Source organism: Canis lupus, chromosome 9 (genome assembly GCF_003254725.2).
Source record: "Canis lupus dingo isolate Sandy chromosome 9, ASM325472v2, whole genome shotgun sequence".
In the NCBI taxonomy this organism is placed as follows: domain Eukaryota; kingdom Metazoa; phylum Chordata; class Mammalia; order Carnivora; family Canidae; genus Canis; species Canis lupus.
The window spans coordinates 42,052,535-42,075,611 of NC_064251.1; the positions used below are offsets into that span (position 1 = coordinate 42,052,535).

The following is a 23,077-nucleotide window of genomic DNA, read 5'->3' on the forward strand; positions in this document are numbered from 1 at the left end:
GCTAGGATTGGAACACAGAATTAAAACATGGGGTTGACTGAGTCCAGAATCTGAGCACAACCAGTGAGCTCCTCTGTCTCCAGGAGGGATGCTGAGACATGAGGAATGGATTTTTGAAATATTCTGGTTGGTAGTGTCCAGATCCCCTTGGGAAACCGACTAGAGTCAAAGAAGGGGACAAAGATGTGTGGTCAGAAATGAAACAAAACAAAAAGCCCACAGGTTGAATTCTGATAGAGAAAAGTCCAGTGGTTGGCAAAAGGGACAATGCTCTGGCTTGGCACACAGGGAAGCTTCGCAGGGCAGGGGGCACCCTTCTTGGCACTTGTGAGGTGAGAATTCAGACCATTTTTTGTAGAGGGGGTGGGAATCTCAGCAAAAGGGACTGGCAGGCACAAAGGTGAGACAACATGAGATGTGTGTCTTTGAGTTATCCCTTTTGTCTCCTGACTGGGTGTGTGAAGCAGAAAGTTATCAGCTTCAAGTAACAAAGCACTGATCTCCAAGTGGCTGGAAACAATTAGGGCAGTTTTTCCCTTACTGAACCAAAAGTCTGCAGATGGATGGTTTTAGGGATGATCCAGCAGCTGATCAATGTCATCAAGGTTTTTGTCAGCACTGCCTGTCCTGCTCTTCTCAGCTCAGCCTCCCATTGGATCTTCAGGAAGAAAGGGAAGGGGGCCACTGCTCCTCCCACTCTTTATCAGGATATAAAATCTTTCCCTGATAGGCTCCCAAACTGAACCACACCCACTCTTAATCTTAATCTTTAGCAAAGGGAAACGGGATTACCATAACCAGTTCGCCTTCCCTGAAGACACTGCCTCCCACCTAAAATCAGGGATTCCAAAAGGAGCGGCCATGCTGCGGGTGTTGGGTGCCACAGCATGTGCCTGGTGGCGAGCAGAGAAAGAGCTGGAAGATTTAGGTGAGGCCCCGCCTCAGGGCAGGAATTGGGAGATTTGGTCAGCCCTGGGGCTGTTGGCCAGGACAGGTAGGGTGTGTCTGAAGGACAGGGAAGGGATTAGGTTGATAGGCAGCCAGAAAATTGATGGGGTGGGGGGAGGATATTGCAAGAGCCCAGATGAGAGACAGTGAGACCCTCATTAGGGTAGCCATAGCAAGGGAGAGGTAAAAGAGGACATTTTGCAGGTCACATTGATAGAATTTGTGTTTTTATAAATTTACACATTACCATGCAGTACTGAGTCATGCAATTAATATTGACTTAGTGGTTCCAACTAACCCAGCTTTCAAAAAAAATATTACCTCCTCAAAATCCTATATGTTTTTAGCCTCTTTAACTTGACTTTGTCCCTATTTCCTTTTAAATCTTTTTAAACATTGCCTCTTAGTCCTTGTGGGAATCTGAATACTCACCCCCAGTACCGGTGCTTCCAGCATTTTCCCTTGACTCAGTTTCTCACACTACCCTCTCCCTGGCTCATCCCATGCACTCTCGTGGATACAGTGCCATCTCTCTACGCTGACAGCCTCTAAATCTATATCCCAACACAGTCCTCTTCCTTAGCTGCAGACTTACATATCTAACAGTCTACTACACATCTCCACCTGATGTCCTGCAGGCTTAAAAATGGATCAGTGTTTCTTTTTCAATGAAATAAAATAGAAAATATCAAGGTGCATTATACGGAATAATGCAAGTATTTTTTTAATAAAGCTTTTGCTTCATACCATACATCTATGTGTCCTGTGTCATGGCCAAAAAAGTTTTAAAAACAGAAACCAGGGGGTACATGGGGGCACAACTGGTTAAGCATCTGCCTTCAGCCCGGGTCATGATTTCAGGATCCTGGGATCAGCCCTATGTCAGGCTCCCTGCTCACTGGGGAGTCTACTTCTTCCTCCCCCTCTCTGCCTATTCTCCCTCTTTCTTAAATGAATAGATTAAATCGAAAAAAAAAAAAAAACGCACGTAGAAACCAGATAACAAGCTAGACATAATGATGAAGGGAGGGGGAGGAGCCAGGGATTTCTGCAATGCAGACAGGGAAGTGAGAAGGAGCTGGTTTCTGCGGAAAGTTAGAACTTTCATTTTGAACAGAGTCTGGTTTACAGTAAATCGTGCACCTACCAGAGCTGCTTCTTTCCCTACCACTTCCAGCTTCAGGTCAACGTATATTGAATGAATGCTCTGAGGAATGAGGGAGTTTCCTCTGAAGGGCATTAATAATTAGCTCCCAGGAAGTGGCAATGCTTTCAAGGGGGAACTAACATTTACTGAACCCTTATTGTGTGCTGGGCTCTCTGCATCCAGTTTCTAACCAGAAATCCTCTCAGCAGCTTGTGTGAGGCAAGTGCCATTTTCTTTATTTCACAAATGAGGAAGCCAAGGTTCAGAGAGGATGAGAAACTGTCTCAGGTGGTGCAGTTAGGGAGTGATTTGTTTGATCTCGCCAGTGAATGTCATCATCTCTGAAAGCATCAACCACCATGGCTCCTTATGGCCCCCTGTGTTAGTATCCTAGAGCTCCTGTAACACATTACTCTGAACTGGGCAATTAAAGCAACACAAATTTATCCTTTCACAGTTCTGGAGAACAGAAGCATGGCATCACAGTGTAAACAGGGCTGGTTCCTTCTAAAGGTGAATCGGTTGCACACTTTCCTCCTAGTTTGTGATGACCTGCTGGTGATCCTTGCCTTCTTTGGCTCATAGATACATCACTCCCACTTCTGCCTCCGTTCTCATATGGCTCTCGTATGGCCCTCTTCTTTTAAGGGCACCAGTCATATTGAATTAGTCACTTGACCCTACTCCAGGATGACCTCATTTTACCTAATTACATCTGTAATGACCCTGTATCCAGATAAGGTCCCATTCTTAGGTACTGAGGGCTAGGACTTCAACATATCTTTTTTTTTTCTTTTAAGATTTTATTTATTTTATTTTTTTGAAAGAGAGAAAGAGAGAGAGGAGCAGAGGGAGAGAATCTCAAGCAGATCCCCACTGAGCACAGGTTCTGACTTGGGGCTCGATCTCACTACCCTGAGATCATGACCTGAGTTGGAATCAAGAGTCAGAAGAAGGGCAGCCTGGGTGGCTCAGAGGTTTAGCGCTGCCTTCAAGCCCAGGGCCTGATCCTAGAGACCTGGGATGGAGTCCCACGTCGGGCTCCCTGCATGGAGCCTGCTTCTCTCTCTTTCTCTCGAATAAATAATAGTCAAAGCATTTTTTAAGGCAAGATATTTTATTTTATTATTATTATTTTTAAAGATTTTATTTATTTGAGAGAGAGAGCACAAGCAGGGGGAATGGAAGAGGGAGAAGCAGGCTTCCCACTGAGCAGGGAGCCCAACACTGGGCTCTATTCCAGGACCCCAGGATCATGACCTGAACTGAAGGGGGATTCTTAACCTACTGAGCCACTGAGGCACCCCAGTTTATTTCTTCTTATAGCCCTAAGTTCTCCAGGACTTGGTAAGATTCCTAGAATTCCTAGGAGTAATTCTTATGAATACTTAGGAGTCCCTACAGCTCCACTGCCTCCTGGACAATATCCACAAAGACACTGGCGCCTCAGAAAGGCACAAACCCACCACCTTTCCCTTCAAAGGCCACCTGCCTCCTGACGTCCTTGCTTTTCACGTAACTAGCTAAAGTCTGTCTCCCCACCTTCCAGAAAGAATCTTTTCCTTTTCGCTCTCCGTACCCCTTCCAGGTTCAATTCCTCATGGTTGCCTGTCCCTCGGGGAGATACACCAGTGCCCTGCCTCCTCCTGGCTTCCCTGCTCACCTCCAATCCGGCTTCACACTTGTACAGGTGGCCCATTTTCCAGAAACACACCTCTGGTCTGACCCTATTCAACATTCATTTGACAACAACTCATTCCCCCCACCCCTCACCCCCACCCCCGACCCCGACCCCGACCCCATCCATTCTGAGCGGACGGCGGCTCCGACTTGCAAGGCTCGGGGGCAGAGGCGCGGGCTCCTCGGCCGTCCTTCCTGACCCCCTGCCTCTCCGCGTAGTGAGGGGGTCACTGGTGCAGCGGCCCGCGCTCCCACCACACTCCGCCCCCTGCTCCCCAGGCAGGGCTGCCACGGCAGGGCCGCGCGCGTGGAATAAACCCAGGGAGGCTCCCTGGAGGAGGGACCTTGCCAACTACGGACTAAAACGGGCCTAGGCGTTTGCCTCCCAGAGATTCGGCCAGCCGGGCCGAGAACGTTTCTGGAACGCTGTGGAAGGACGGTGCGGACCCCCCAGGGGTTGGGCTCCCCCACCCCCACCCCAGCCCCCGGAGCCTCGCAGCGGGAAAGCGGCTTCCGCACCTCCCGCCCCGCCCGCCTCGGAACGCCGCTCGGGCCGGAACCTTTCTGCCGCGAGCCCGGGCACTTCCGGGCGAAGCACAGACATGCGCCGGAAGTCGGTGGAGGAAGACTGGAGCGTGGGAACGCAGTGCTTGATGCGGAGGGATGAGCGTCTGTAGTCTCCTCGTGGCCGGAGGTAGGGTTCCCGCCTGTCCTTGGCCGCTCGTCCTGGAGTGGATCCTCCCGCAGGCCCCGGGGTGTCCTCGCTGAGCTGACGGCGCCTCGGACCGACCCTGCTTCCCGGCGAGGGGTTCTGGAGCGGCCCCTTCCCCAGCGGGGGGCGGACGGGGGGCGGGGGCTCAGGGGCGACCTCCGGGGGCGGGACCGTGTCCACCCCCACTTTACAGGATTCTTTCTTTTTTTCTTTCTTTCTTAAATATTTTATTTATTTATTCATGAGAGACAGAGAGAGGCAGAGACACAGGCAGAGGGAAAAACAGGCTCCATGCAGGGAGCCCCACGTGGGACTCGATCCCGGGTCTCCAGGGTCACGCCCTGGGCTGCAGGCGGCGCTAAACCGCTGGGCCACCCGGGCTGCCCCAGGATGGTTTCTTTTATGGTGTGTTTTTCTGCTGGCGGTAGCAGTCCGAGTAGAAATCTTGAAAAGTGTGCGGGTGAAAATAAGAACCGCCCCTTGCATCTGCCACTCAGCTGAGACATTTCTCATAAACGTATACAATTTAATTTTATTTGGTCCCAACGCATGAGAAAGGAACTAGTGAAAATGGATGTGGAAATAAATACTAAGAGATATTAATTACAAAAAGATCCTTCTAAAGTTAATGTCAAACAGGTTAAGTAGTTGAGGTCATTGTTTTTGTTTTTTAATATTTTTATTTATTCACAAGAGACACAGAGAGGCAGAGACACAGGCAGAGGGAGAAGCAGGCTCCATGCGGGGCGGCCGGTGTGGGACTCGATCCCTGGACCCCAGGATCACACCCTGAGCAGATGCTCATCCACTGAGCCACCCAGGTGTTCCAAGTCATTGTTTTAAAAAAATATATGCTTCTTGATGGGTATAAAATAAGATTTCTAGGTAGTAAAACTTAAGAGCTTATCCAGGGAAATCAAGAACTCTCTTCTGAGTGTAGTATATAGTTCTAAAATTACAGGAGAAAAAAAAAATAAAATTACAGGAGAGTCTCTGTCCCTTTGAAAAGGCTCTGGTCAGGCCACAAGTAATACCAAAAAGAAGTAGGTTATTCCAACCTAACATTTGGCTAAATTTCCCTTTTAGGAAGGTGGCGATGTTTTCCAGTTCCGTTAGGGTCATCCTTGTTCCAAGTGATACCTAATTCCTACTGTCGGAAGAAATGCACGGCACCTAAGAAGATCATTCCCAATGCTGCTTTTTGTGATGAAGATACAAAAGATTCTGGAAATGAACTTGACAAGCTCTTCTCTTCAGAGCAGCAGGCTTCCATCTTGCATGTGTTGAATACAGCATCTAATAAAGAACTCGAAGCTTTCAGATTGCTTCGTGGAAGGAAATCCGTCAATATTATCGAGCACAGAGAGAAGTTTGGGCCGTTTCAGCATTTGGAGAGTTTAATGAATGTGCCCCTATTCCAGTATAAAACTGCTATTCAAGTTTGTAACTCCATTCTTTGTCCAGAGACTGAAGGGAAAAAAAGAAAGTTCCAGGACAACCGGCTCTTGAGAAAGCTCATCAAACCAGAAATAGAAAGAGAGAGGCTTAAGGTATATCATTTTTCTTTTCTTTTTTTTTTTTTTAAGGGATTTGTTTATTCATTCATTCATTAATGAGAGACAGGGAGAGAGAAGCAGAGACATAAGCAGAGGGAGAAACAGGCTTCTGACGGGGAGCCCAATATAGGACTGGATCCTGGAACCCCAGGATTATGCCCTGAGCTGAAGGCAGATGCTCAACCACTGAGCCACCCAGGCGTTCTGGTATATCGTTTTCTTAAGGTCTGTTACACTACGGCATATGGGTTGAGAACCTACTTTGTAAAGCACTATTCTGGGCAGTGGGACAGCTTATAGTTTAGTTTGGTATGTGATCAGTACAGAAGAATGAGATGTAGAGAGAGTAAGTGGGCAGTGAGGAGAACCGAAAACCACGGGCTGTGCCTGGTGGGCAAAGTTGACTGATAGAACAAAACCTGAATCTCAGAGAGAATGAGGCTTGTTGGAGGAGGCCGGCATTCTAGGAAGAAAGAATATGTGTAGAGAAATAGGTTTGTGCGAGGTTTATTTAAGAGGAATTGAGGAACTGATTGCATCTGAGGGTTATATCGAGAGTAATGAGAAATTAAGATGCAAAGAGGGTTATGGCCAGGGAATGACTTCAGAACATTATACTGGTCTTTTCAGCTTGACTTATTTTCTGTCCCTCCCTCCTCCTTTTAAAAAGCATTCTATAAGCAGATCCTTTTCAGTGTTTCTTAAAAAACAAATCTTAGAATCATGTGGCATGTCAAACATTAAATCTTGGAGGAGAAGCGTAGGTCCTGTGTAGCAATACGTGATAAAACATTCTCTCATCCCATACTGAGAGTAAGCACATTTTTTCTGGACCAGTCTTAGTTTATGGATACTTTCTGAAAACCTGATAAAAGCTAGGGACCCTCTTTTCAGAAAACAAAAAACACATTTACGTAGAATATTGCATATACTTTCAGAGGACTTGTAGGTTTCATGAAGTCCACTCATGGGCCACTGATAGAACTCCTCCAGTTGATCTAGAACATATTTGAACCAAATTTTTCAGGATTTGGATTTCCCTTCAGAGTTTTGACTACAAATACTATTTATACTCATTATAATGGAATTGCAGTCTTACTTGGATAGGTTCTAAAGTCATTTTGTATATAATACAAAAAATTGTATTGACTTCCAAATAAAGTTTTTTTTTCTCAAAAAAGTCATTTTGTATGGAGAAAGTCATGCAGTAGTCTTTTTTTTTTTTAAAGATGTTAATTTATTCATGAGAGAGACAGAGAGAGAGAGGCAGAGAGAGAGAGGCACAGAGAGAGGCAGAGACATAGGCAGAGGGAGAAGTAGGCTCTATGCAGGGAGCCCGATGAGGGATCCGATCCCGGGACTCCAGGATCACGCCCTGACCCTAAAGCAGGCACTTAACTGCTGAGCCACCCAGGCGTCCCTCATGCAGTAGTCCTTGAAAAAAAAATCTGTTGCCCGTGACGCGCTGTGTGCAACCTGGTTCAGTAATACTTTTTTTTTTTTTTTTAGGTTTTATTTATTTATTCATGAGAGACACAGAGGCAGAGACACAGGCAGGGGGAGAAGCAGGCTCCATGCAGGGAGCCCGATGTGGGACCCTTTTTTTTTTTTTTTAAGACTTTTTATTTATTTATTCACGAGAGACACAGAAAGAGAGGCAGAGAGAAGAGGAGAAGCAGGCTCCATGCAAGGAGTCTGATGTGGGACTCGAACCATGTGGGAATCTGGGATCATGCCCTGAGCCGAAGGCAGACGCTCAACCGCTGAGCCACCAGGTGCCCTGGTTCAGTAATTCTTATGTACACTAAAGCTTGAGGATTATTGAGCTAAAGAACCAAAAGAAGGTCTATATTTTGTAGATGTCTGGGCATCCAGACTATTCTGCCTTTAGTGGATATTCATTCCTTAGCAGTGAAAGGGAGATAGGTATAGAATTACACAGTGGTCCCGCTTCTCTGCCTTTGTTTCTGTGGAACACACTTATTTATCCCTATAACTAAATGAACTATGTGTGGGTGAAGTGATGCCGTTGTACTCCAGCCCAGACTTGGCGGAGTTAAATCCATGCTTCCAATGATCTATTACACATTTCCCCTTAGAAGCCCTACAGGCAACCTGAATACAGTACGTTAAAAACCAACTCCTCTTAAAAAAAAAAAAAAAACAACTCCTCTTCCCCTACCTTCCCAGGTTGATCTGCTTCCTATCATCTTAACGGTGCCATTTATTCGCTGCAATAAAAGTAGGTTTAAGCTCCCCCATCCCAAATATCAATTTACCCCCATCATCTCTGGTCTTTCTTGTCATGGCCACTGTCTTCTGTTCTTAATGCTTTGTCATATAACAGGCACCTTACAGATCCCTACCTCTAGTCTAGCCTTCTATGGCCCATCTTCCACACAGCAGTCTGTGATGGTTCTGATGTAAATGCTGTGCCTGAATGTTGCATGCTTTGGTGGCTTCCTGGAGCTCTCAGGATAAAGCAAGGTACTTTTGCAAAAATCTGCCTTCCCGTCTGCACATTTCCAGGGTCTGGGTCTGAGTGTGTGAGGTGTCACATAGCCTATCTGTGTGGACATGTGGTGAAATAACTTCTGTTTACTATTTACTCATCCTCCTAGTCTTCAGGAAGTCTTCCGGACCATGTCTCCTCTCTACAGCCTAACTGTTGTGTGGTGGCATTTCTTATAATGTATGCGTATGTTCCTGGTTTCCTGGCATCTAGCACAGTCCCCAGGAACATTTGAATATTTGAATGCCTGCTTTGGGTTAGGTAAAGGTTGTCTATAAACCGACAGCTACTGGCTATCTTTTAATAATAGTTATTCTTGCATTTCTTTAACAATTCAGTTCATAAACTGGAAGTATTTTTCTTTGTTTTAAAGATTTATTTATTTTAGGAAGAGAGTGGGGGGGGGCAGAGGGAGAAAAAGTCTTCAGCATATTCCTTGCTGAATGTGGAGCCTGATGAGGGGCTCGATCTCATGACCTGAGTATGAAATTAGGAGTCAGATGCTGAACCAACTGATCCATCCAGGTGCCCCAGTATATTTCTATCACATAAACTAATTGAGCATTGGGCAGCCCCGGTGGCTTAGCGGTGTAGTGCCACCTTCAGCCCAGGGTGTGATCCTGGAGACCGAGGATCGAGTCCCATGTCGGGCTCCCTGCATGGAGCCTGTTACTCCCTCTGCCTCTCTCTCTCTGTCTCTCATGAATAAATAAGTAAAATCTTAAAACAAAATAAAACAAAAAAAACCTAATTGAGCATTATTAGTTTATAGTTTAAATTTTGTATCTCTTAAAATGTTTATACTTTTAATTAAACCAGCCTTTTTGTTTTAGGCAGTTACTAGTATAGTATCCATTGTTTTTGGAACTCGAAGAATTGCTTGGGCTCACTTGGATCGTAAATTGGCAGTGCTGGACTGGCAGCAGAATGACTGTTGCCAATTGATGAAAGGAACATACTTATCATCTGTCTATTTACAAAAGGTAAAGCAGCTGCCCCTCTAGATTTCTGCCTGCTAGATATCTCCTTGTGTGGTTTAACCTTCTAGTCCTAAAGGGAATCTAATGTAATACTACAGATAGATTTCCTTTGGGTTATTATTACCCATTCTTTTTTTCTTTTTTTAAATTACCCATTCCTGTCATGTTTTCTGTCACCTATGATTTTTAAAATTTGAATCTTCTTCATTTAGTTCATGAAATACCTTAATATATCAAAGGCAGATACTGAGAAAATTGGTGGTAAAGTACATTATCCTAAATATTACAGGACTTCATCACTCTATTTATAAAGCTTATTTTAAATTTTTTAAAAGATTTTGTTTATTCATTTGAGAGAGAGAATGTGTGTGCAGGAGGAAGGGCAGAGGGAGAGGGAGAAGCAGACTCCCCTGCTGAGTAGGGAGCCCAGCCCGATGTGGAGCTTGATCCCAGGACCCTGAGATCATGACCTGAGCCGAAGGCAAATGCTCAACCAACTGAGCCACCCAGGCACCCCTTATTTTTCATTTAAAAAAATATATATATTTACTTTAGAGAGACAGAGCAAGGTTGGGGGTAGGGAGATAGGGAGAGAATCCTAGAGCAAATGTGGGGCTCAATTCCAGGACCCTGAGATCGTGACCTGAGCTGAAATCAAGAGTTAGACGCTTAGCTGAGTGAGCCACGTAGCTGCCCCAAAGCTTATTTTTCAGAATGCTCACTAATTGTCTTATTGGAGTCTTCAAAACCTTGTGAGATGGGCAGTAATTACCATCCTGATTACATATATGAAAACTGGTATAATCAATCAGGGCATCTGACAGGATTGTAGGCTAGGTATTTTTTTTCTTATGTAGGGTCCACACCCAGCGTGGAACCCAACATAGGGCTTGAACTCACAACCCTGAGGTTAAGACCCAAGCTGAGATCGAGTCAAACATTCAACCCACTGAGCTACCCAGGCACCTCTGATGGAGGCTAGTTATTCTAACCCTATGCTCTACTCTACATATTTTTAAAAGGTTAATAAACATTTTAAATTGTCTAATCTTAAAGTCAGTAGATTTTAGAAATTTTGAAGTCCATTTTACAGATGAAGAAACTAGTACTTGGGAGGACTAAGTGATTTGCCTTAGCTCAGTTTATTCCAGATAGAACCATGAGCAGAACATGGCTGTCCTGACTTCTCCATAAAATTATTTTTCAGTTTTCAAAAACAGTAATAGTATAATGTACATTATGTATTTTAAAAATAGAAATGGGAGAAGGAACCCAAACAACAAAACTTAATTATTTCTATTCACTTATTTTTTTCTTTTTTTTTTTTAAAGATTTCTTCAGTCATTTCAAAGATACCTACAGCTGACTTCTACGTTCTGGAAAAAATAGGGCTTTCAATTCAGAACACATCTCGGTTTCCCCTACTGTTACATTTTCATATCATGGAAGCCATGCTGTATGCCTTATTAAACAAAACGTTTGCCCAGGATGGCCAGCATCGGGTGCTGAGCATGAATCGAAATGGAGTGGGGAAGCACTTTGAACTGATGATTGGGGACACACGGACTAGTGGAAAAGAGCTGGTGAAGCAGCTCCTCACAGAGTCTGTTCTGAAGGAAGACCCTCGGGTCGTCTTCCCTAAGGAGAAGATTGTACGCTACAGACAGATGTTTTCATCTACTGAGCAAAAGAGAGCAGAAGAGTTATATGATTCCCTATTACAAGCCGTTGCCTTCTATGAATTAGCAGTTTTTGACACCGAACCTTAAAATGCTGAGGTTAATATAAAGAACTCTGATGTTATATTAATTTATATTTATTAGCTCTAAAGCCATAAAGCCAACTGTTTTTAACATCCATGTTTATGGAGAAGAAAACATGTTTGTATTTGGATGTTTAAAGTCAGACTTCCAGCTGTTGAATTGTTCACAGAATAAGCCAAGTCAATAAATACCTTAAGAGATTCTGAACCTTTTGGGTTTATGTGTTAAAAGTAAGAGGTCTCCTAAACAGACCAAACAAGAAAGTTATTCCCCCTGAAAAGCTAATTCCATCCTATACTAAAGGATTCGCATCATTAAAGGAGGGAAAATGACTTTTCTGGGTGGAATTCATCATGGGAATAACACTAAATATAATCAGGAACACAATTTATGAAATTCTGTTAATTCTGTAAGTAGTATGTGGTTTGATGTACTACTTCCAAAAGGTGATTTTCATTAATTCTATCAGGCCCAGAACAAACAAGCTTTGTCTAATAGGTTCATTTTTTTCACTTCAAAATATTTTACTTGGACAGACCAACTTTTTTTTTTTTTTTTTTTTTTTAAAGATTAGGGGAGAGAATCCCAACCAGACTCCATGTTAGGCATGGATCCTGACTTGGGGCTTGACCCTAGGACTCTGAAATCACAATCTGAGTCAAAACCAAGAGTCAGGGGCTTAACTGACTACACCATTCAGGCACTCCTAGATAAACCATCTTTTGAGAAGAGTAGCATTTTTTTTCCTAACTCACATTTCCCACTACATTTGAATTAGTTCAGGCCCTCATATCTTACCAGTCTTAAACCCAAGTCTCTAATGTCAAAGCATCACATTTTTCCTTTAATCTATAAAGTGAAATATGCTTGTTAGAAGAACATTCAAATAATCATGTAAAATAAGTAGAAGTCCTCTCTTCTAGCATCTCCCAACTCGCTAGGGAATCTGGGATACAGTCTGGACTTGTCATTCACTTGTAAATCTCTACATTTACATATGGTTGTATACAAATATCACCTTGGATCTGCTGTAGGTATCCCAAGTTATATGTCTCAAATAATCCTTTTTTCCTTCAAATCCTCTCCTTTGTCATTATTCTGTACTTTGGTAAATAGCTTCACCAACCATCCAGTTGTTCATGCCAGATATGTGGCATTCTACCTCCCACATATTTCTGGAAATAGCTTTGTGAAAATGTGTTCATTTTAGACATTTACAGGATAAGATGCTAAGTACTGAAAAAGCTATCAATTTAGTTACTTTAACTCAAAAGTGGATCTAAGTCTTAAAGGAATTTACCACCTTTAAGTATTCATAATTTTCAAGGTGCCTGGGTAGTATAGTTGGTTAACTGTTGGATTCTTGGTTTTAGCTCAGGTTGTGATCTCAGGATGCTGAGATCAAGCCCCATGTTGGGCTCTACACTCTGCTCAGGGTAGAGCCTTTTTTTTTTTTTTTTTTTTTTTAAGTTTTTATACATTTATTTGACAGAGCACATGAGCACAAGCAGGGGGAGCAGCAGAAGGAGAAGGAGGAGCAGGCTCCCTACTGACCAGGGAGCCTGATGTGGGGCTCGATTCCAGAACCCTGGGATCGTGACCTGAGCCAAAGATAAGACACCCAACCAACTGAGCCACCCATGCATCCCACAAGGGTGGAGTCTGTTTGAAATTCTTTCTCCCTCTCCCTGTTCCTCCTACTTGTGCTCTCTCTCCCTCTAAAATAAATATATACATCTTAAAAAAAAAATTCATAATCCCCCCCAACCTAAAAGAAAATCTTATGTGTCCCTATTAAAAATATTCCCATTATTTCTTGATTTTTACTTTGTTTCTCAGTTACTGAGAATTACCAGAATTTTCTAGTAAGACCAAATTAACAGGTAAGTCCTCTACAAATAGTGAATGCTAGTATGCAACAGAAAAAAAATTCATATACTTAAAAACCCACAAAACTTCAGATCTCTTCTTTTGTACAAGAGCAAAACCTGTAACCTTTAATTAAATCAACATACTATCAATGAAAAAGTAGACTGAACAAATAAGAGGTAAAACATATCTTTCATACACATTTGTAAACAGGTATACACATCAGTATTTTCCATCTGTACAAAATTAGGATCCTTACCTTTGAGGTAAATATATAATTCACCAGATAATGTAACTGAATTCTAGGCTAATAAATATAAACACTTAAAATAGGAAACTATTTTCAGATATACCTGATTATGCAATAGCAAAAATGATTTGAAGTAAAATGTGGGATTTAAAGATCTTGTAATTAAAAAAACACACTTTCTCCAAAACCAACCTGAAGTGGAAATGGCTATGATGTAGAAAGTTCATATAGTAAAATCCTTTGTTACAATTTTAATGAATAAGCAGTTTGTCCAAAATAGATATATTAACACCATTAATATCTTTATGAAATAAAATACTGATATAAAAATACAAAAAATGTACAAGCAAATGATGTGAGTTGGCAAAATATACAAGATATCACATGTATGGTTGCTAAAAAGGATTTATGAAAATGACAATTCATAATCTTGTTTTCACTTTGTCAATATTCAATGATTCAATGGTAAAATATGCTGGAGGAATACACTAAAAATAAACTTATTGGGAAGATGGTACTTTTTGAAAAATGATGCATAATTTCTTCCCTAGGAAGTTTTTATGTATTACATAATTTTGTATTGTGTAAACTAGATTATCTCCTAGATGATTCATATATACAACTTGACAGAGTACTGACAGGCTGGAGAGAGGTGGGTTAAAATAAACAGGAAAGAAAAATTACAGATTAACAGTGCAACACCTTTAGAAATATTTAGTGAATTCTACCTTCCAGAACAGCTCACTCACACAAAAATACAACAACACTAAACCAATACAAAAAGTTTCAGAAAAAAAAAAAAAAATCACCACAATCATAAATACAATTTGTGACTCAAATTTTTTCACTTTAAATATTTGCACACTAATAATATACAAATAGTCCTTTTTTAAATGTACATTAAGAGAAATAAATTCTTCCATGAAGATCAATATAAAAATGTATCTTGAGGAACACATAATAATCTGTACAAGGCATTGGTAATGTAGATGTTAAGGGAAGCCAGCTGCCAGAGTGTTCACAGTCTCTTTCGAAATGTTAAGATGAATCCCTTCAAGATAGTGCAGGAACCTGTCAAAAATTACAAGGAAAAATGCAATTTTTAAGAATCAGATGAGAATATTTATTAATCTTCAAATAGCTATATATAATGTTATTTATATAGCGCCTTTACCTTCTTTTATTTTTTCCTTGTTCTTTTAGCTTCTCAGTCCTACAAATGTTCCGAAGAGTTGGCAAGTACTCAGTTATACTAGCTTGTCTGTTACCCAGGTTTAGAAGAGATCTGCTAGAAAATACACTTTTAATGACTGCTATCCTCTTCCAGGCACTGCTGTAAATTAAAAGTAATGCATTACTTTTTATTTTTAATGCCCAAGAAAAATGCAGCAATCCCAAATATAACCAGTTTCTAGTCTTTCTTAAGACTAGATTAACCAGATTCCAGGTTAACTTCCCGTATTTTTTTTTTCCTATATCATTTTCAACACAGTCACTCCCATACCAAAAGAATCTTTAATGGCTACCCACCATCTGCCCCAAGCATATCCAAACCCCATTCCCTGTTATTCAAGAGTCTTCTAATATCTCGTTTTTCTTCCTAACCATCAGGCTGGTCTCCCTGTCTTATTAGAAGCTACATTATTAAGTGTTTGTTTCTTTTAGATTTTATTTATTTATTCACAAGACACAGAGAGAGGCAGAGACACAGGCAGAGGATGAAGCAGGCTCCATAGGAGCCTAATGTGGGACTTGATCCCGGAATCCTGGGATCACGCCCTGAGCCAAAGGCATACACTCAACCGCTGAGCCACCCAGGCGCCCCAATATTAAGTGTTTAACCTGGGATCAATAAAGCCCAGCATTTCAAAATTAGTAAAAAGAAATGAATAATTTCCTCTTTATCATCTGTTATTGAAAAAACAAGTTAAAGGATGACTTACTCTAAATTAGCTGCTGACTGACTAAAGTATACATTGTTGCGCTTTTGTGAAATGGAGAGAGTAAGCTCTTTAGTTGGATCTCTTCCTGATTTCTTGCAAGAATTCAAGGAGGTTTCCAGTGCTTTCGAAATAGTAGATGAACATTTAGTAAAGCTGAGTGCTTCTATAGCTGCCTTTAATTCTCCAGAGCTCTGAGAAGTCCATCCATCACTAGTCTCGAGACTAAATTCATCACAAAGTCCGCTTTTAACATTTGTCCAACTAAAGTCATTTTTACCAAATTCCTTTTGTTCTCTTACATCAACTAAAAGAGCATCTAAGAAGGACATGTTATCCATGAACTCAGTGAGAGAATTTAAACAGTGAGAAACAAGGGCAGAACATTTTTTTTCTGCTGGTGTTTTAGGACAAGGAATAGATTCCGTGTTAGACTCTAAACATTTGTTCAGTTTCTTTACATCTGGATTGCTTTCTTTGTCTCTGGCTTTGCTGTCTTCTGAATTTGAGGAAGATGCAGGAGAACGGCTAAGAAATTCATTAGAGAAATCCAATTCGGTGTCAAACAAGTCGCTATCATCTAGAATTTCCATCTTTTTCTTTTGTTTCTTTTTTTGTGGCTTTTTCAATGGCTTCTCTCCTTCAGAATGTTTCCTAGCAAGACATTTCATATGTTTTGTTGCTGTACTGCTGTCCACACTTACTGATGAACCATAGAAGTTTTCTGTTTCTGGAATGATATTAACAGGTAGTGGTAGAATGAACTCAAGATTACTATGTAAGAAATCTACATTCTGCATTCGGAATTCTGTAAGAAGCTGGATGAACTGATGACATTCTTCCTTTGTTCTGATTTTGTGCTGAAAAACAATTTTGAGTGAAGAAGTGTTAGAACATAGTCTGAATGTTTTCCTACCTATATGAATATAGTGGCATCCTTATTCTATCTTAAAAGTAATGAGTTGCTACCCTCTCATAATTTTATTGACGTATGCTCCCTTAATTCATCAAAATAGTTCTGAGTCTAAAAACTAAATTTAGACTATTAAAATTTGAAGAATTAAATTTTCTTTTTTTTTTTTAATATTTATTTATTCATTCATGAGAAACACAGAGACAGAGAGCGAGGGAGAGACATAGGCAGAGTGAGAAGCAGGCTCCCTGCAAGGAGCCCGATGTGGGACTCGATCCTGGGACTCCAGAATCACACCCTGGGCTGAAGTTGGTGCTAAACCGCTGAGCCACCTGGGCTGCCCCAGAATTAAATTTTCTAATAGTTTATACCCCAATTCAACAGAAGCTCATTTATTTAAGAACTACCTTTCTGAAACTGTCTTTTTAATCTGAAATCTTTCTAAATTCTAGTATAAATCCTATAATATTGGGATGCCTGTGTGGCTCAGCAGTTGAGCGTCTGCCTTTGCCTCTGGAATTCTTGGATTGAGTCCCACACTGGGCTCCTGCATGGAAGCCTGCTTCTCCTCCCTCTGCCTGTGTCTCTCATGAATAAATAAAATCTTAGAAAAAAAATCCTATAATATGTATTTAGAGATCTGTCTATGCAACACTTACCAAAGTGGTATAGTATGTTAAAATCAGAAATCTAAAGCCTATAAAAATTATATGTAAATTTAAATTAACCTTAAGATTCAAAAGATGGGAATGAGTGTTATGAAGATGAAAAGGAATATAAATTTGATATCCCACATTAGATATTGAAAATACCTTTAGAAATGAAAATAAATCTTCAGATGAGGAAAAAATGTTCTTAAGGCCAAACAAGGTCTCAACACAGCCGGTGTCACATTTGGGAAGGTCTGTAGGACTCCTCTTAGTACTTTTAGGTTTATTTTTGGAATCAGGGCCATCCTCAGAGCAAACAAGTTGAGCGTTTCTGCTATTTCCTACAAAATTAATAAAAGAAAATCTTAAGCTATCTATATTTTTAATAAATTGTAGCAAACAATTATTTAAAATCTAAGATCTTTTGGCACCTTTTGGACTTACAGTCCCATTTTGTTCTTCACATATGTATTTAATTCATAAAGAATATAATACAAACATTTCTAGCATACGGAGGTTAATAGGGGTGGTGGTGGTGGCCTTAAAAACAATCCAAAAGAAAAAAGTGCAAGGACTATGAACAGACAAGTCACAGAAAAAATACAAATAATTAATGAACTCATAAAAAGATGTGCAATTTCACTACTGATCATGGAAATGCAAATTAAAATAAGATATTTGCTTCTCACCTTTTAAACTGGCAAAAGTAAAGCAACTGGTAACCTAGTTCTCTCAGAAGTATACATTAAAAAGCCATCATAAACTATTCATGGGAACATAAATCAGGACAATTATATTTGGGAGGGCAACCTGACAATACCTATTGGAATGTAAAATGTATTCTAGCCTTTGGGCCAGCAACTATACTTCTAGAGTTCTCTCCAACGGAAGTACTGACAGATAAGCTCAAGGAGGTGTATAGATATTCACTGCATATTTTAATAACAAACTGAAGATAACTTCGATTTCCTTTAATAAATAATGGTTAATTAAATTATGTTATATCCATTCCCTACTATGGAATAGGATGCAACTGTGAAAGAGAGGGCTAGAATTGTACGTACTAACTAATTATCAAGTAAAAAACAGCAAATTGTTTAACCGTATATATAGTATTGGTTAACTTTGCTAAATAAGTAGGCAGCAATATTTGTACATGCATAGATAAAGCTTTAATGGTGACTAAGAAGTAGGGAAGATCTTTTACTTTTTTTTTTTTAATTTTTATTTATTTATGATAGTCACACAGAGAGAGAGAGGCAGAGACACAGGCAGAGGGAGAAGCAGGCTCCGTGCACCAGGAGCCCGACATGGGATTCGATCACGGGTCTCCAGGATCGCGCCCTGGGCCAAAGGCAGGCGCCAAACCGCTGCGCCACCCAGGGATCCCTACTTTTTACTTTATATATTTCTGCACTGTTTGAATTTCCAATGAGTATGTATCTGTGTTTAAGAAAGACAAATAAAATGCATATAAAATCTTCAAGAAAAAAAATAATGCTATACTAAGATTTCATCTTTTAAAATTCCTGACATAACACTTTATATCCAATAGCATGGCAATAGTTACTAGTTTGTTTTTTTATAAGAGCATATTTTCCTTGTCTTATTTATCATATTTACTTCTAAGAAATAGTTAAAGATACAGGCTCACACTGAATTAAATATATACAATTGCTATTATGAAAAAGAATAATACATTAAAAAAATTTTTTAATACATTAAAATTTTGAACTGATCAAAGAAAAAAAAAACTTGACAGGGGATTAATATTACAGAACTTCACCTTGGTTTTATTTAAATATTTGTGTACTTCACAGAGCAGGATCTGTAACTACAGAACAGACTATGGAGCATGAAAACCACAAACTATGAACTTCTTCAGGGAAGGAACCATGTCTTATTCATGTAAACACAGGACCTGGCATGGAGAAAGTCCTCAATAAATGTCTGTGACTTCAATTAGGTAACAATGACTGAAGATTGATAAGAAATAAAACATTTCTGAAATTATAAAGTTCTTATGAAAAATAGAATTATAGACTAGGGAAGAAACCGAGAACTCACAGTCATATAAAAATAACTTATATATATGGAAAATTCACCAATATGTTTTCTAAGGAGTAAAAAAAGGAAGCTAGTTGCTAAATAATATCATCCTACTTGCTTATAAAAAACTATGATTATGGGGCGCCTGAGTGGCTCAGTTGGTTAAGTGTCTGACTATTGACTTAGTTCAGTTCATGATCTCAGGGTCTTGAGATTGAGCCCTGGGTTGGATTCCACACTCAGCACAGAGTTGGCTTGAGACTCTCCCTTTACCTACCCCGTGTTCTCTCTCTCTTTCTAAAATCAATCATTCAATCAAATCTATCAATCAATCTTTGGAAAAAAGGGAAAGAAACTATGCTTATAAATGTATAAAAATTTGTTCCATGTAGTTTAACTCTATTTAACCCATTTTTAATGTTTATACAATTTTTATAAACAAAGTTGACATACATGTTTATTTTCAAGATTAACGTGATACATGAATGCTCAAAATTTTTAAAAATCTCAGATAATTTGGTATAGCATGTACTTTAACATAGGGCCTCACTGTAGAAATTTTTCTTAGATCAACTTACGACAAAAGGATAATGGCCTTTCTTCTAAAAATCCACCTCCACTTCTAATCCAGAATTGTAAGTAAAGGATACTTTTTCTGATATCACAAGTATTTGCAGTTAACAATGTTACAAAGTCTTTCACATCAGTTCTAAAGTTCTCAGCCAAGCAGATCATTTGTAGGTAGCTGGCCACATTACGCTGAGAAAAAGAGAAACAGAAAGAAAAAGAAAATTGGTGAATTGCAGAGTTAAACAGAAATACATCAGTAATAGACATCTAAAAGTAGACAAATTTAACTAAAATTCACATTATTTTAGCTCTTGAGAATGAAACTAATCTAGAAAAATATAAAGGAATATATGTCCAAATTAAAAATGTTTTATGTATACTTATTTTAGGAACTGTATTTGGTCTAAAACAGGAAGGAAATTTTATAGATTTTCCATAAATGCTGGAGGCAATTTTATTAAAGTTTGAGAAATGATACAACTTGATGGAATATTTTACAGCAATTAAAACTATAAATATGAATACTATAATAATACTGAAAAATACTTATATAAATTTTAAAAACCAGAATTAGAAAATTGTATCATGCATGCACAAATGCATAAATATATGTAAATAAGAAACATTAGGAAAAAATGAAAAAACAAAAAACCAACCCCCCCAAACCAAAACCCAAACCTCATGTGATTTTTTTCTTTTTTAAGATTTTATGTATTTATTCTTGAGAGACACAGAGACAGAGAGGGAGAGACACAGGCAGAGAGAGAAGCAGGCTCCATACAGGGAGCCCGATGTGGGACTTGATCCCAGGACTCTGAGATCACGCCTTGAGCTGAAGGCAGATGCTCAACCACTGAGCCCAGGTGTTCCCCCATGTGATTTCCTAAGAATAAATGGACCAAGAGATGCCTGGGTGGCTTAGTTGGTTAAATGTCTGCCTTCGGCTTAGGTCATGATCTCAGAGTCCTGGGATTGAGTCCTGCATTGGAGGCTCTCAGTGGAGAGTCTGCTTCTCCTTCTCCCTCTGCCCTTCCCTACCACTTATGCTCTCTCTCTCAAATAAATAAATAAACAAACAAACAAATAAATAAAATCTAAAAAACAATATGGACCACATAAAAATTTTCATTTTATTTAGTGATCCATCAATATTGCTATAATATTATTTGTAAAACAACAAAATAGGGCAGCCCAGGTGCCTCAGCGGTTTAGCGCCGCCTTCGGCCCAGGGCCTGATCCTGGAGACCCAGGATCGAGTCCCACGTCAGGCTCCCTGCATGGAGCTTGCTTCTCCCTCTGCCTGTGTCTCTGCCTCTCTCTCTCTATGTCTCTCATGAATAAATAAATAAAATCTTTAAAAATAATAATAATAAAACAAAATACATACTATTCTCTTCCCCCTGTTTATGGAAAGCTTTTTACCTTGAGAAGCTAAAAACAAAATTATATTTACATTCTGCAGACTTTACAAGACCACTAGCATTTTACCTTAAAATAAATAAGAGAATTAACAAAAAGATTTCCCCTATTAAATCTGAGACTTTATTCTATACACATACACTACTCTTGCACACTTCTGGAACATCTGCTTCCCACAAACTAGGAATTCTGCTTTCAATAATGAAGTACCTACTCTCAGACAAACCTTGCCATCAGTAATAACAATAAACTCTATAATCAACTACAAATAAATATTAAGGGCAGCCCCGGTGGCGCAGCGGTTTAGCGCCACCTGCAGCCCAGGGCATGATCCTGGAGACCCCGGATCGAGTCCCACGTGAGGCTCTCTGTATGATGCCTGCTTCTCCCTCTGCCTCTCTCTCTCTCTCTCTGTCTCTATGAATAAATAAATAATTCTTAAAAAAAACACAAATAGGGATCCCTGGGTGGCGCAGCGGTTTGGCGCCTGCCTTCGGCCCAGGGCACAATCCTGGAGACCCGGGATCGAATCCCATGTCGGGCTCCCGGTGCATGGAGCCTGCTTCTCCTTCTGCCTATGTCTCTGCCTCTCTCTCTCTGTGTGACTATCATAAATAAAAATAAATAAATAAATAATAAATTTTAAAAAACACAAATAAATATTAAAAACACATTATTTGAAGGCACAAGAGAGTAACTAAATGCAGAAGATTACTGAAGGGAAATCAATACTTGGACCAAAAAAAAAAAAAAAGGCCCTGGGTGAAATCCCTCCTTTAAATTGATTTCTGACTGAGGAAAGAATGCAGCAGTGGTGGCTAAAACTCAGACAGAAACTCACAGTGTTACTGGCTTGAATCAGAGGACAGAGTTTGGGATGATGGCAGTAGCTGGAAAGTGAGAGGGGAGGTCTGTGAAAGTAGTGAAACAGAAATTCTAAAGAAGAATGCAAATCCCTGGTTGATGCCTGAACTTCACATGTGTGGGCCTGTCTCAAAGCAGCCCAGCTAAAACTAAAAGACCTGAACAAAAAAAATAAAATAAATAAAAATAAAATAAAAATAAAAGACCTGAACAGAAACTTTAGCTGCTACCTACTACAGGAGAATATTTGTTTAGAGGAACGTAACAGAATCCAGAGTATCTACAACATATCACTTGCAAAGTACAAGATAAAAATCTAAAACTACTACACAAAGAAACAGAGTAACTAATTCCTCAGAGGCAAGACAATCAGTAGACTTAATCACAAGATGATAAAGATGCTAGAATTAGAATTTTAAAACAGCTAGCAAAATTCTATGCTTAAAGAAAACCTGCTCATAATCAACAAACATAAGAAATCCCAGAAGAAAAATAGAAGCCATAAAAAGAAGCAAACAAATTATAAAACTAAAAACCATAATATCAGAATAAAAATTTCACTGGATGGGCCTCACAGAAGAATGGAGATGACAGAAAAAAAAAAAGTGTCAGTAAATTTAAAGACAAATCAATATAAAGGATCAAATCAAAAGTACAAACAAAAAAAAGTTGGAGGGGGAAGAGAACAGCATACTGTAGTGGCATGTGGACAATGTAAAATGTTTAACATACCTGTAATTAAATTCCCAAGAAGGAAAAGGAAAATGGGCATGAAATAAACTTGAAAAATAAGTTCAAGTATGTCCCTTAGGGGGCGCCTGGGTGATTCAGTTGGTTAAGCATCTGCTTTCCTCTCAGGTCATGATCCCAGGACCCTGAGATCAAGCTCCGCATGAGGCACCCTGCTCGGCTGGGAGCCTGTTTCTCCCTCTCGCTCTGCCCTCCCCCTGCTGTGCTCTGTTTTTCTGTCAAATAAATAAATAAAATATTAAAAGAAAAAAGTCCTTCATTGGAGGAATGACATATATTTATGGATTGTAGATATCCAAGAACCATAAGCATGATAGATATGAAGAAAAATAACTCCTAGGCACATCATAGGCAAATTGTTGAAAATAACAAAAAGAGTATCTCAAAGACTCCAAACTCTGGGAAACAAACAAGGGGTAATTGAAGGAGAGGTAGGCGGGGGGATGGGGTGACTGGGTGACAGGTACTGAGGGGAGCACTTGATGGGATGAGCACTGGGTGTTAC

The 23,077-nt window shown here is 40.0% G+C and overlaps 2 protein-coding genes across 6 annotated transcripts in view; one reads left to right on the forward strand and one right to left on the reverse strand.

Moving 5' to 3' along the window:
- Positions 1 to 4,325: 4,325 nt before the first annotated feature.
- TEFM (transcription elongation factor, mitochondrial) lies at positions 4,326 to 11,505 on the forward strand. Of its 2 annotated transcripts, XM_025476486.3 has the most exons (4): positions 4,326 to 4,469; positions 5,574 to 6,037; positions 9,389 to 9,538; positions 10,867 to 11,505. In XM_025476486.3, the coding sequence occupies exons 1-4, from the start codon at positions 4,439 to 4,441 to the stop codon at positions 11,302 to 11,304; spliced, it is 1,083 nt and encodes a 360-aa protein (XP_025332271.1). In that variant the 5' UTR covers positions 4,326 to 4,438; the 3' UTR covers positions 11,305 to 11,505. The 2 variants fall into 2 exon arrangements, with proteins under 2 accessions (XP_025332271.1, XP_025332272.1); XM_025476487.3 differs by lacking the exon at positions 9,389 to 9,538.
- Positions 11,336 to 23,077, reverse strand: part of ATAD5 (ATPase family AAA domain containing 5) — a 50,248-nt gene continuing 38,506 nt past the window's right edge. For 3 of the 4 annotated variants that reach the window (XM_049114801.1, XM_049114803.1, XM_025476483.3), the window contains 5 exons: positions 19,548 to 19,728; positions 17,083 to 17,261; positions 15,361 to 16,217; positions 14,592 to 14,750; positions 11,336 to 14,488 (listed from right to left, as the gene is read on the reverse strand). In XM_049114801.1, the coding sequence (XP_048970758.1) occupies positions 14,410 to 14,488; positions 14,592 to 14,750; positions 15,361 to 16,217; positions 17,083 to 17,261; positions 19,548 to 19,728 (1,455 nt within the window). In that variant the 3' untranslated portion in view covers positions 11,336 to 14,409. The remainder of the gene's footprint in view (positions 14,489 to 14,591; positions 14,751 to 15,360; positions 16,218 to 17,082; positions 17,262 to 19,547; positions 19,729 to 23,077) is intronic. The other variant, XM_049114802.1, reaches the window with a different exon arrangement.